Source organism: Hemitrygon akajei, chromosome 5 (genome assembly GCF_048418815.1).
Source record: "Hemitrygon akajei chromosome 5, sHemAka1.3, whole genome shotgun sequence".
Classification (NCBI taxonomy): Eukaryota; Metazoa; Chordata; class Chondrichthyes; order Myliobatiformes; family Dasyatidae; genus Hemitrygon; species Hemitrygon akajei.
The window spans coordinates 61,587,054-61,601,538 of NC_133128.1; the positions used below are offsets into that span (position 1 = coordinate 61,587,054).

A 14,485-nucleotide genomic window follows, 5' to 3' on the forward strand; every position below is an offset into this window, starting at 1 on the left:
AGTTACCATTCCACAAATTTTCTCCGCTTCACTGAGTGTAAAGTGATCTCCAATCAACTCTTCGCCCAGGCACCGCCCCCTCCCCCAAGCCAACGTTTGAAAAACAGATGTGGTCTATTAAACACAAGGATTCGAACTACAAGAACATGCTTCAAATTTAATCCCATTGTCTTTAACGCCATCTCCCCATATTAATGAAAATCTCCATTAGAAAAACAATCCTGGCCTGAGAGGTTCCGGGGAAAAATGTGAGCGCTGCTTGGTGCAAATCAAATATTCATTTACTTATTTTTTTCTGGGGAGGGGCTGGTGCTGTCTGCTCTGCACATCACCCCTGAACAACTAGATACAATCAAAAGACTTAAGACTTTTATATTGGTAAAATGGTGGCCCAAGAGGGGAAAATGGCGGGGTCGGGTTGGGAATAATCAGACTCAATCCAATTACTGTGAAACAATTCAGAACGTTTTAAGCGCCAGCGCCTTCAACACAGGGACCAGGAGCATTATTTCCCCCGGCCACCTTGGAGTAAATGGCTGTCATCTCCTTTTCTCGCCCTTTGAGATTGTCCAATCGCTCAGGCGGCCTGGCACACGGGCAACCCTTCCACCAGCAGTCTGGCCTCCGATCGCCGTGCCCTGACTGAGGTCAGAGCACATCTGATTACAAGCGGCAGAGAGAAAATAAACTAAATTAAGACCCTCAGGGAGCCTGCGAGAGATCCCGGCCGAGTGACGAGTCCGGTTTCGCGGGAACCCATTATTAGGGCGTTAAACCTGGGAGGGCTTTGGTTGCTCTCCCGCTTCTGGCCTGACGGCACTTGCTTCTTCCGCATTTTCCTAGGGGTTAGACTCTGACGTTACGTATTACGACGGCGGCGGCGGCGGCAGCGAAGAGCCGAGTAGTCAGCCCCTCCTCCTCCTCCCCGCAGCCATCAAACAACAAAGCCTGATTGGCAGGGCTAGGCCCGACCCGACCCGCCAGCGCTCGGCCCAGCCAGGAAAGGCTGAGCCTAAACCAAGCCCAGGAAGGAGTCGAAACGAACCGAAATCGGCCTCCGCCCGCCCAACACACTCACCAGGTAAAGGTAAAGGCGCCGCTCCGGGCTCCCGACCGCCTCCCTCCGGACATGCGGCCGTTCTCCCGGGCGTGAACGGCGAGGCGGCACTGGCGTCTCAGCCCGAGCCCCGCCGTGGGAGTTAATGGCGGGCAGTAGGCCTCGAGGAGGCCGCAGTTAGGCCTCAAGCGATCAAACTCCCGGGAAAGGGCTCCGCTCTGGGTTATAGATTCAGGCCGCTCCGAAAATTACTTTTTTTTTTAAAATGAGGGGAAATATGTTGCATGGAGGATTCGATGGGAGGGCCTGAACGTGGTCGCTGCGCGCTCAGTGATTTTTAGGTAAATGTAGGAGTTAAGCAGTTGAAGCGAAGATACATCTTGCGGCGGATGGCGGAGACAAAATGTCGGCGGTTGGGGGCAGGGTTGGAGCAAGGCGCCGGCGCCATCTTGGCGGCGAATGTGTTCTTTCTCCCTCTCACTGAGGGGCAGCACGGAGCCTGACCCGGCCAACCCACGGCCGCGTTACCTTCTGCTTTTCCCCCCCTCTTTCTTCTCTCGCACAGCTTACGTAGAGAAGAGCTGGTGGAGAGGAGTTTTTTTTAAAAAATCCAACGCTTTTTAAATTTATGAAAATAAAAGAATGGCGCGCAGGCGATCTGCCGCTCGGGAATCCCGCTGCGAAGTCCGTCGGTCGCGGCCACTGTTTAGTCGGTGTCCCAGGAGTCGGCAGCTTGCGCGCTTCAGCCAGCCCGCCATTTCAACATGGTTGTCGTCACGGCGGCCCTTTCGCGCCCTCCCTCCCTTCCTCCCTCTCTCTCTCTCTCTCTCTCTCTCTCTCTCTCTCGCTGTCAATGGGCGCCAAGCGTTGCGCGCCACTTGCTCTGACAGTAATTCGCACTGCGTCCTTCCGACCCTCCACTCGGCACTGTCAAACACTGAGAGGCTCGATTCTCCTGCCGCCGCCATTCATTGCCAGGTCACGACACTGTTAGTCGGGAATGCCCTGCTGTGTCCATCTTCATCCCAATGTCCTGCAATTCGCGCATAATCGTGGCGATATCAAAAGAGATCCCGTACACTCAGTATATTCTGGGCTACTTCAAAGTAGTTCAGAATCGCCAGTGAACATAGGTCATTTTGATGTCATGGGAACTGGTTATTTTAATGTTTTCCCAGTACAATGCTTGAAACATTACCATAATGAATTGGGACTTAATCGGTCAAATAAAAATCACTCGGTTGGTCCGGGGTAGGATAGGTACTTTTGCCTCATTTGCATTTGATATTTTCTTACCGATTCACATTAACAGTGAACCTGTGTCTTGTCTCTCCCCTATATTGTGGGCTGGAGCAAATCCAATTTTCGAAGCTGAGAAGCCTATATTTAAATAGATGCAATACTTGATGTTTAGACGCCCTATAATTGCTTTGTTTCTATCAAATTGTATACCGAGAAATTGAAAAGGCTTTGATTTCTGAAAGCAAATTCCATACGTTTAAGAAATTTCTTCAGTGTCTATGTGAATAGTTTACACCATGGCATGAAATATTTTGTTAAGCTGTTCACTTTCTTCAACATAACTATGAGATATAAATGCTAAGAGAGGACATGGGGAAACTCAAATATGCCTATATTATGAATAATGCACAACTTTTGAACACTTGGGGGGGGGGAATCAAGCTTAATTTTATTGATTTTATCTAGATGGCCAAGTAATTTTCTGTAGTGAGTGGTGCAAGCTTTTTAATAGTTTTTCTCATTTTCCCTCAGTATTGTGCAATTTACAGTGATATTTAACAATATCATGTTTTGGGACAGGACAGAGTTTCTGTTGAGGTATAGGCTGGACAATCACAGAGCTGCTAGTAACAGAACTTGGAGCAAGAATGCTGATACAGTTATGAAAGGCTGTAACAGGAAAGATATTAGCTTCCATGATGTGTGTGGGTAAGGAGCAAGAGATCATGATTAATCTGAATTGAAGTGCTTTACTGATTGTATGTCAATCTATCTGCAATTGTAAATTGAAAAGTTGTGCTTCTGCCACCATGTGGAGGAGAGGGTTTTAAGAGTATTAGGGGATTTGTGAGCAATTTTGGGCCCCAAATTGAAGGAAGCCCAGAGGAGGTTTATGAGAATGATCCTGGGGATGGAATGGGTTAATTTAGGAGCGTTGATGGCTCTGGACCCATGCAGGAGTTTAGAAGGATGATGGGTAGTGAGGAACAGTGGAGGCATCATTGAAACCTACTGGATATTGAAAGGTGTGGATTAAGTGGATATGTAGATGATGTTTACAGTAATGGGAGGGTATGATCACAGGACATAGCTGCAGAATAAAAGGGTGAGGAGGAGGAATTTCTTTTGCCAGAAGGTGGTGCATCTGTGGAATTCATTGCCTCGGACATCCGCGGAGGCAATGTCGTTGGTATATTTAAAACGTTCTAAATTGATCAAAAGTTATAAAGAGAAGGCAGGAGAATGGGGTTGAGGGGGGAAAATAACCATGAACGAATGGCAGAGCAGAGTCGAGGGGCTGAATGGCCTACTGCTTCCGTGTCTTATCATCTTATGGTAATTGAGATTAGCCCACTGAAAGAGACTGAATACAGATCATAACAGCTTCTAAAATGTGTAAATTGTAATGTTTTAGAATGGTAATTCCAAAGAATGCCAGAAAAATTGTGTAAGTATTAAATACTGTTGTATTTGTCATCATGAGGGGGAGAATTCATCAAAATGTGGAAAGAGTATGGAACCAAGGATCCACCTGGAGTGAGGAAATTAATAAAATACTAACTAACAAGTGGGATTAAAACTCAATCTGCTGGATTTGACAATTTCCTGTGAACTCAAAGTCATTTCAATAGGTTTCATTGGTTTTAGTTTTTCATAGATTGCAGAATTATCTTTTTGAAATAAAAAAGTGACAAACACGTCTTAAGCAGAGTTGGAAGAAAAAATATTGTTTGAGATAGCAATATCTATTCAATTTAGTGAGCCTCCCATCTGTAGTGTTTATGTATGTAAGAATGACTTCCCCACCCCCTACATGTTTCACTATCCACCTGAGTTTATGCTGCATCTTCAATCCTTTGTTCCTTATCGCCTTTCATGGACCTGTCACCCACATGGCACACCTGCCATGTTTTGATCACATCTGGTCAACTGGCCACACACCTGCCTGTAGTACTGGGGTCAGAGACTTGCTTGTTTCCATTGGCTCCACATGTGTTTACACTGCAGATCCCATGAGATTACAATAGAATTTATTGAGCACCTGATGTCAGATTGTCAGCAGCATAGAGTGCAGGTTCTATGAGATGAATCAGTATGAAACATAATTTGGGTGTAAGGAAGTGTTGTCTTGAGTTCAAATAGGAATGAAACTGCAGAACAAATGCTGAGAATTTGTTGAAATCAAGGTTGTTGTGTTCCTGCTTATTTAATGTTATGTTTCTTAAGTTACACTTGAAGGCACTTTACATGTGTTTCCAGGGTGTTACTTAATGCTGATTGTCAATGTTCCACTGAGTTACCATACTGAGAATTCCAATTTTAATAAAGTATTGTCAAACAAGGGTGTTCATGCATGCCTTCTTGGTTTCAAATGATTTGAAATACAGTCGACTGAAGTAAATTTTACTCATGGCGAAAGTGGAACAAGAGTGCCATCTAGCACCACATCATCTTCCTACATGTTAACTCATAGGTTTGACCATTACACATGCTCCAAAAATGGTTAATTTCTACAGAGAAAAATATGAAAATATTGCTGAAATATTAAAAAAAACACTCAATTGGAAACATACAGTAAATTAGATGACATGTGGAGAGTGTGAAATGAGCAGATGTTTATGGTCTAGATCTTGAATCAGCTGAGCAATGAGGTGGTTGAATGTCATTTATTGTTCCTCAAGGACACTGTCTTTCATGCTTCAGAATGGATCAACTGGCTTCCTGGAAATGCTGCATCTGTATGGGTTGTATGTAGAGAGCCTGTTGATCTGACCCTTTTCATCTTTGCATTCCAAAGACGGGCGTTGAGGTCTGAAAGATGACTGCAGCTGAGTTCCTAAAGGCAGCCTTGGGCTTTGTCTGAAGGCAGAGCTGGAGTTAGAGGTTTCCTTATCAAAACTGCTATCAGTTCAGTGAAGAAAAATATTCAGTTATTGCCTATTTTATACTTTATTCTCTATCCTGATGACATCTAAAGAGCAATTTGGTAAACATATTTAATTTGTAAATAGTTTGCATTAACTAATTCACCAGGAAGCATGAGCACAAATTTTGTCAAAAGCAGATTAATTTTTTTCTGTTAAGGAAATGGGAAATATGTTGGTTAAAGGGTTTGTAAGATATTGGGAGACTAAACATAAAACTCAATCTTTGAACCTGAAGGCATTCAACGTTTTAAGACATACAGTTGAGTACCCCTTTATCGGAAATGCTTGGGGCTGGACATGTTTTTTCACACATGTACTGAACAGTAAAAATTATTACATACCATTAATATAATGTGTGCAGAGTAACAAAAGCAGCACAGCAGATCAGGAGAGTACCTGAATCAGCTGTTGAACAATAAACAGCGGCAGTTTATACCTTTGATGCCGTGTTGTGATTAAAAGGTTACAGTAACTTTTTTAAAGGTTTCAGTAACTTTTTAAAGGTTTTATCTAAGGTAAAAGATAATCAGCGCTCTAGACTTGTTCTGGTATTAGATTTTTATCAGCGATGCTTCAAAAATTAAATGCCATGCCTTTGTTCTGCTACTGACTTGCTGAATATTCACAATTACCCTCAATGTTCAGTTCGCCATGATAGATCTTTACTTGTTTCACGAGCAGCGTATGTTCATTCCAACGCTGAAAATACACAGTTGAGATCTTTATTTTTCACTTTATTGTGGTGTTTTTCTATTTTTCATTAACATGGGTTCATTACATATGTGAGGACACTTGTCAGGACTGTTTGGTGTGCAAAGACGTGTGTATCACCTGAGAACCTTCCCAGTGTCTTGTGGAATTTTGCATTTGTGATAACGGCGCTCAAGAAAAAAATAATCATTTTGAATAAGGGGTCCCCAACCTGTAATAACTTTGGGGCTAACTTATGTAAGTGAGGATTGCAAAAAATTCAGCCTCATATTTAATTGCAAATGATCAAATGTAGCCTTTTGAAAGAAGACTGAGCTGGAAGCACAAAAGAAACTCTTGCACCACCCACCTCCCCTCCCCTAGCACTTACTTGTCATTGGCTGGACCTGTGTGGTGATACCATTATAGTGATTCCTCATGCAACAGCATGGTCTTAATGGATAAGTTCATTTGTTCTTTTCTGGCTAACTGGCCAGGAGGGCAGTTAGGTAATCATTTTACTTCATATCATTTTTAAAAATGTTGCTCCTTTGATTTTTAATTAGTATATTTTAGTGACATAATCAACAGCTTTTAAAACAGCAAAGGATTGTAGTAGATTAACAGACTACTATTTTTGAGGGATAATGAAAGATCGCTTCTTTGGAAATCCAAGTTGCTGCAGCTATTTTTGAGCTACCTTGATGTTACATAGCATCACAAGGGATCCTGATAGTTTACCACATTATTGGTCCTACTCCTGAGACTAGGCTTCATGTTATCAATCCTCGCCCTGAAGCAAGAGTTACCCACGATTGATCTGAAGTTCCTTTGTATATGGCATGTCTTTTTCTGTATCATGCAATTGGAGAGATTTCTTGGAGTGAAAAGCAATAAATCACTCCAGATATGCAAATCCTGACTTCTGTCATGCTTGCAATTCAATATGATTTGTACAATAAATATGGTAAGAAAGATACAAGTCCCAGGGCAATCTCTGGAGGGTTCTTGCCCTGGGAGTGCTTATATTGGCTATTCCCAGAGCAAGTAGATTCTACTGTGGGGGCAGACTAAGTTAATTGTTTACATTCCCTCTTTGGTATAAGTAATCTCAGTGGAATATCAGTGACTAAAGGGCTTATTTAGACTTTCTTTTATGGTATACTAGAATTTCTAGAGCAGTTCTGTAGAGGAAGGGAGCTTTTCACTTTCTGAGTGAATATAACACTAAAGCCCAACTGCCCTCTGGTGGATGTGAAAGGTAGAGTTGGAAATTTCACTGGTATGCTGATCCTGTAACTAAGCTGCCAAAATATTTTTGAAAAGCTATGTCCATGAAGCTTCATTCATACAACTGTTGAATGCACGTTGACTGTTAGTTCATGAACCTTACAACAATGAATAGAGCTTTAGTTCTGATACTGAACTTCCCATTTATCAGAAATTGTCTTGCCGTAGCTTATTCTTTTCCCTCATTCTTACCAATGCTTCAATTTTTCATGGTGGATAATTAATTCACATTAGATGTTATATGTCTACATGAAGGGATCACCTTTATTTGAAATCCTGTATGTGTATGTTGTGGCACATTTACACAGTCTTTTGACGTGGAAGAAAGGAGGCTTGTATTTATAGTCGTCTTTCATAGCCATGGGAGATTCCAGAGTTGTTTAGATTTCAAAGGTAAAATTTCACAAACCATAAACTATCATGTAGGGAATTTAAATGTTGTTGTTAGATTCAGGTAAAGTAGGCATGTTTTATAAATGGGTGTACAGATTTTGAGGTCTAATTAAGTAATGAAATTGAATTTGCCTTTATTTCCTTCTCTTACCAGGTGGCTTATTCATGTAGATGCATCTGAAAACCTATGCCCAAATGGTGGTCGACATCTATACACATTGAAAAATTAGTTTGAATGGTAATTATTTTTAAAGAGATGTGTTCTTAACTAACAAATCTGAAGGGTCTGTATGCAAAAACAGCTGTGTACATCATTATGATCTTAAGAAGAAAGTTGTAAGAGGTATTTAATGGAAAACGGCATAAATGGACCTTACACTTTTACACACGTGCTCTGGTTCATGGCTGATTTGCTGTATGGCCTCAACTTCACTTTTCCTCGCATTTCCAAACCTTTTGATTTGTTTTAGTTCATGTCTTGTCATCTTTAAAAAATTATTAGTTATTGACTTCAGTATTCAAATTCCTCAAAAGTTCAAATATTTAAACATTTCCTGATGAATAATTGTTTCAACCTTAACTGGTTGACCCTTTGAGATTATATCCTCTTGTTGTGGACTCTACTTCTAAAGGAAACATCCTCACAGTGTTTATTACAGCGTTTAGGAAGTCCTCTCAGAATCTTAATATTTTTTAATGATACCATTTCACATTCTTTGAATCTACAAAGTATATAAGTATATTTAACTCGATTTTTCTTCTTGGGAAGAACACTTAATGTATTTTCCTCCAGTGCCTTTCCTGTCACTCAGCTGAGATCTAGTCATCAAGTTACATTCTTGTCTATCCATTTGTATTCAGCCACCAGGGATGAGTTTCTTTCCATGTTTTCAGCATTGTCTCTTGTTCCTCAGAGATCTGTACTTATACCTTTCAGTCTCTAATGTTGCCCAAGTAATAAAGTTGCTTCCCACGATTCCCACATACACCCTTCTTTAAGTAAGGAGATCAAGCGCAAGGCACTGGCTCGAGATTTTTGTTGCAGATGTCCATTGTTTATTTTTTTTCTTGAAAGGTTAGCTTTTATGTTGACACATTTATTTGTAGGCCTGGTAAACTAAAATTCCTTTCTTTGACCTTAGCTTATAGCAGTGAACATTTGAAGGAAGGTCGGGCTAAGGTAAGAAATATTTTTTTAAGAGAATTTAATCTTAAACATGAAGATGGTAGTTTAGTCAAAAGACAATATTTTCCCTCTTCTAATAAAAATATTTTGGTTACTTCATTTTATTGCATGAATAATTGAAGTGAATTCACTGAGCTTGAAGCTCAATTTTTACTTCATTAACACTCTTCACCAGTCTGGGGCCAACCAAATATATTAGGTCCAGTGTGAATGATATTTCAGTCATTTGGACAAATGAATGTGCCTTCTTTAATTAACTACAGCCTTCAGCCGTGAATATCAGGCAGATGTGGTTTCCAAATATATTTTCCAAATCAGGTGCTACATAAGTAAACCCATGTAGGTTTTTATAATTGATATAACTGTACAAATGAGCTGTTGTTTTCTGTGCCTATCTTTTCCTTTTCAACAATCTACATCCTTTGATACGTTGAACACTGTATTTTCCACCAGTACCTTTCCTGTCACTCAGCTGGGATCTAGTCGTTAAATTACATTCTTGTCTGCCCAATTGTATTCAGTCACCGGTGATGTTCCTTTCCATGTTTCCAGCATTGCCTCTTCGGTTCCTCAGAGATCTGTACTTGTACCCTTCTGTTTCTAATGTTGCCCATTAGCAATGTTGTTACATTCAAGTCGTATTAGTTTCAGCAGAGGAAATCCAACTTTGCTTCAACATCTCTCCTGACCTCAACATTTGTAAAATATCTGATAGTTTCTTTAACTTATAACAAAGCACAAGATTGAAAATGGGTCTCTATTCCTTTACTATTAACTCCATACACCCTTCCTGGCTACTGAAGCAAATTGTTCACAATCTTGATGTCATATTTGATTCTGAATGAATTTCTTACAGTGTATCCATGTCTGCAGTAAGTCATATTTCTTCAGCTCTGTAGTACAATATCACTTATTTTAAACTCCATATTTAAATACAGTACCATTGCTGACACGATTCCATCAATTACCAAAGTCTTAAGTCCCAGAATAGCTTTCTCAAATCTCTCTGCCTGTTTACTTCTCTTTCCTTTTCCACAACTTCCCACAACTTTTACTTGTGTCTTGAAGTTCTTGAAGGAGGAATGAAATATCAACAACTGTGGTTTGGTGTTAGTTTTTTTAAAATATTGCTCATTTTAACATTTAAATCTAAAGTAAATGAGGGGGAGAGCTGAAATAACTATTCATTGCCAAATAACCAACAAATAGCTTTTGTAGGAGACATTGGTCATTACACAGTAGATGAGGAACCATCATATATTAAGACATTAGACTTGGGAAATAATCTTCCATTTTCCTGATTGATTGTAAGTTGAAAGTCTAAGCAGGCTCTATTAAAATAAAAGCAACCAATGAGATTGCAGATTAAACAAGTTAACTTTATTCTCACTTTCCTGTTTCTTTCCTTCTGATACTGCCTTTAAGGTAGGGTGATGTAGAGGTACTTAATACTAAAGCCAATAGATGTCATTGTTTCGGACAATTTTCTGTTTGTTTATGAGTGTTTAACAATAGTATTTTAATATTGAACTATAAGAGACAAGACAATAGTGTTCATTTGTGTTCATGTGTGTACTTGCAACTAGACTAAGAGCTTTAAGCTTCAGAAAGCTACAAAATGGCAGAAAATTAGCAAAGGAGTTTAATCCATTTCCCTTCTTAGTTTTCATAATCAGTCTGCTGCCAGATCTCTGATGATTTGAAAATACATTCCATGAGACATACTGTGTAGTTTATTGCATACGTTGTCTCCGTTAATTTTCTTTCCTTCCCTATAGGGAAATGGTAATCTGCTGTTTGCTTCTTCCTTCCAACACAATTGAGATTGGGGATTTTGACTAGAATTTACAGATGTGAATGCAATTCTGCGCATGCACAGATTACTTTTTTAACACCGTTTCTGATGTTTGTTATTTTTAAAGAATTGAGTCCCTTGATTTGAAAGGTTATTGAAACTGCGCCGTGAGTGTGAGAGAAATAATAATGAGCACGTTGTTGTTTTTATAGGTTCGATAGTTGGTTACTAAATAGCATGGTTAAGAAAAGTAATTCTTGCCATGCCTAGCTATTAAAATTTTCTGAATTTGTGAACAATGAAATCTGAGTAAATATGGTCTAGCTGTAACATTTCAATTTTTGATTCCTGTTAATGGCCAAATATCGCATGAAATAGCCATATTCTGAAAACATGTATATTCTTTCTTCTTCATTTACGTTTCATAGATCCTTGGCATATCTAAGGAGTACTGATGTTTTGGAATTAGCAGTGCAGTGTAGCAGATAGTTGAATGTACATTTTGCCTAATTTTCGATTCCTAGTAGTGGCCAAATGTCGTACGAAATATCCTAATTCTTTCAGGAGCAGTGTACTGTGATTATTCAATTTGAGTACAAATTGATGTGACAGTCAAAATATTTTGTAAAACATTCTTTAAACTTTTTTATTTGTTTAACAGATACAGTGGTGACTGATGAAATTTGCAGACCATGGATGAAGATGTAGGAGGGCTTGAACTGCAACAACAGGAGCCCAAGGTGATTTTTGATAACACAGGTAATAAACAATCTATTATTTACAGGAATATTTAGAATATTTGAGCAATATTTATATATTGTGCTTTTTAAAATGCATATAACAATCCTAGAATCGGACCTAACTAAAATCCAAAAGGACCGAAAGAAGCTACAGAAAGTCATAAAATATAAGTCAGTTGCATCTTGTGTATTAGCCTCCGCAGTACCCAAGACATCTTCAAGGAGGGTGCCTCAGGAAGGCAACGAAAAATATTAGGACCCTCATAACCCAGGGCATGCCCTCTTCTCATTGTTGCCATCAGGAAGGATTACAGAAGCTTGAAGGCACACATTAAGCAGTTCAGGAACAGCTTCTTCCCCTTTGCCATATGATTTCTAAATGGGCATTGAACCCATGAAAAGTACCTTACTTTTTAAAAAATATTTCTGTTTTCCACTATTTTTAGTCTATTCAATTTTCACACACACTAATATATATATATTTACTGTAATTCATTTACTTTTTTCTCCCTTTCTATATTATCATGTATTGCATTGAATTGCTGCTAAGTTGACAGATTTCATGACATGCCAGACATAATAAACCAGAATCTGATTCTGAGTATGTTTTTAATTTGAAAGTTTTATTTTTCGATTTGCCAGTATATGATTTAAGCACTGGACAGTTATAAAGCTGTCTAAAACTTGTGCTGTACTTCTAGTGTGCATCCTCCACTCGTGATCAAAAGAAAATACTCTGATAAACAATTGAGGCAGAGAAGTTGGAAATGTTAGTTATATTTTTTCTGTGGTCGTCGTGGACACTACTACTGTCAAATTCATATACAGGATCTCTCAAACAATAAATTGAATAACTATTCTATCTTACTGGTTGTTTTTGTAGAATGATTGTGGGAGCTCGAGTAAGCAAATAGGGAGGATTAATTTCTCCAAGCCAAGGTTTCAAAAAGAGAAGGCATTTATTTAAAGTCATTTGACGAATATTTGGAAAGGCAGTGAGGGAGAACGTTTCCACCACAGGGTGGCAGGTGTTCACAGGTAGGATGGTAGAGACAACCTGCTTTGCATAAAAACATGAGAAGTTGTGGTCTGCAGAGTCAAGTGTTGTAAGATGGGATTCAACTTGATAGTTTTATATTGATTGTAATGGACAAAATGACAATCCTGTGTCATAATTTTGATGCTTGTTTTATTATAGTAAAGTAACCAGGTTTTGTTTATGAGTATTAATTGATTTTTAATTTTTTTAAATTTTTTTAGTTCATGAAGTGACTTCACAGCATATTGATGGACACCATATTCTTGTGGAAGTTCAAGAAACCGTCTTTGTAGATTCCACTATTGACCCAGAATCCCATTTTGTCTCTGATGACACTGACTCTGTTGTAATACAAGATGCCATTGAAGACGTCGTGGCTGAAGATGTCCACTGCCCTGATATTATTGAGGAACCAGAAACCATAATTGTTCCTGAACAAGTACTGGACACAGATGTTGGCACAGAGGAAACTCTGACTACAATCCCTGAAGACGTATTAGCTTCTGACATTACGTCAGAGGCCATGTGTGTTGCTGAACATGTACTGACAAGTGAGTCGATACATGTGTCTGATATGGCCACTGCTGAGCACATTGCAGTCAGTGAAGCTGAAATAGTCACGGATGCCTTATTGCCTGATGTAGAAGAAGTTCTGGTGACCGACTCAACTGCAGAGACTGTGATAGATGCACGCAGTTTACACGTTCAGAGTCAGGAGACAGTTCCCGTAACCATCGAGGCTCCAGTAGGAAATAAAGGCACTAATGAAGATTATTTAATGATTTCCTGTAAGTGACGAGAGAGGTAGGCCTTTGGCACATGGAAAATGAATGGAATTTGTTCTTTATCCCTGCACACAAGTTGACGCAATCATAATGTTTCATTTGATATTATAAAATTATTTTGTTTGTGAAACTTTTGACTATTTCATTCAAATCTAAAAAGTGATTGCAATCTAAATTAATTTGAGTGAGTCTTTATAATTGTAAAATATATGAAATGGGATTCATTCTTTGTCACTCTTTGTGGGAATTACAAAAGTTTATGACCCTCTGAAAGAAGAAATTCCCATCAATTCCGTCTTAGTTAAGGAGCTTCCTTTTTATTTGAAACCATAGTCCCCATTTCTGGAATCCTTCTCAAAGGAACCCCATCTTATCAGCCTCAACCTTTCATGTTTCTGTTATATCGTTTGTTCTTCTAGATGCCAATGTAAAGATCCTACTTTCTGAATGTTTCCTCAAGACAAGCCCCTTCAACGAATCAAACTGCTTGAGCAGCCTTCCACGTATTAAGAGATCTGAATTGTACACATTGCTCTAGGTGTGATTTTTGCCAATATTTGTGCCATTAGCACATTTACATCATATACAATAAATGTGCCAATATTCCACTTGCCATCATCATTATTTACTTAGTTGACATACTAGCTTTTCATGTTTCATGTGTGAGATACCTCTCTGCAGGAGTATTCTGTGTGTCTCTGTGTCATCATACCTTGCTTTCCCAACTCCCTGTATATCTTCAGTACATTTCGATGCCAATTTCTTGTTCACTTTAATGTTATTAATAGAGGCTGTCAATAGTTGGGACTTGGATACTGTGATAATTTTGGCACTGCCAGAGTTGCAGTTTTCATATCTGCAAATTTTGCACTCTTATTGTTTGGTCACTATTTCCCAATGCATAAAGTATTTCTCAAGTTCACTTGTCCACCCTGAGCCCATAATTTACACCATGAATTTTTAATACTAAAGTATTTTAAACTGCAAGCCTCCACAGTCCAGAAACATTGGGAAAAAATTTCAAACTCAGTGTGGGTAGGATAGATAAAACTGGCCCTCAAGCTGAATTTGTGAATTGCAATTATTTGTGTTGTGTGAAAAGGTTTAGAACATGTCTTTTGAGTTCAGACAAATTTTCATTATTCGCTCAGTCCCAAAGAGCAAGTAAATTTGAGATGGATTTTTAACCTGTCTGGGGAAGTTGTTTATTCTCTTATGTTAAATATGTACTTGCAAGAACCTAGCTCAGTAAAATACAAGAGTGGGTGCAGGATGAGGGCATTCAACCTGTTGAGTCTGCTCCACCATTCAATGCAATCATGACTGGTCTTCTGTCTCAGT

The 14,485-nt window shown here is 39.1% G+C and overlaps 1 protein-coding gene and 1 long non-coding RNA gene across 5 annotated transcripts in view; one reads left to right on the forward strand and one right to left on the reverse strand.

Annotated features, from left to right (window-relative positions):
* Positions 1-908: 908 nt before the first annotated feature.
* LOC140727822 (zinc finger Y-chromosomal protein-like) overlaps positions 909-14,485 on the forward strand; it is a 28,320-nt gene continuing 14,743 nt past the window's right edge. The window contains exons 1-5 of one of the 4 annotated variants that reach the window (XM_073045611.1): positions 909-1,087; positions 7,754-7,837; positions 8,742-8,779; positions 11,242-11,339; positions 12,581-13,147. In XM_073045611.1, the coding sequence (XP_072901712.1) occupies positions 11,273-11,339; positions 12,581-13,147 (634 nt within the window). In that variant the 5' untranslated portion in view covers positions 909-1,087; positions 7,754-7,837; positions 8,742-8,779; positions 11,242-11,272. Of the gene's footprint in view, positions 1,088-7,753; positions 7,838-8,741; positions 8,780-11,241; positions 11,340-12,580; positions 13,164-14,485 lie in introns of those variants that run through there. The other 3 variants (XM_073045610.1, XM_073045612.1, XM_073045613.1) reach the window with 3 other exon arrangements.
* LOC140727825 (uncharacterized) overlaps positions 4,513-14,485 on the reverse strand; it is a 56,045-nt gene continuing 46,072 nt past the window's right edge. Inside the window, exon 5 of the long non-coding RNA XR_012098946.1 lies at positions 4,513-5,158. This is a non-coding gene — a long non-coding RNA (uncharacterized lncRNA). The remainder of the gene's footprint in view (positions 5,159-14,485) is intronic.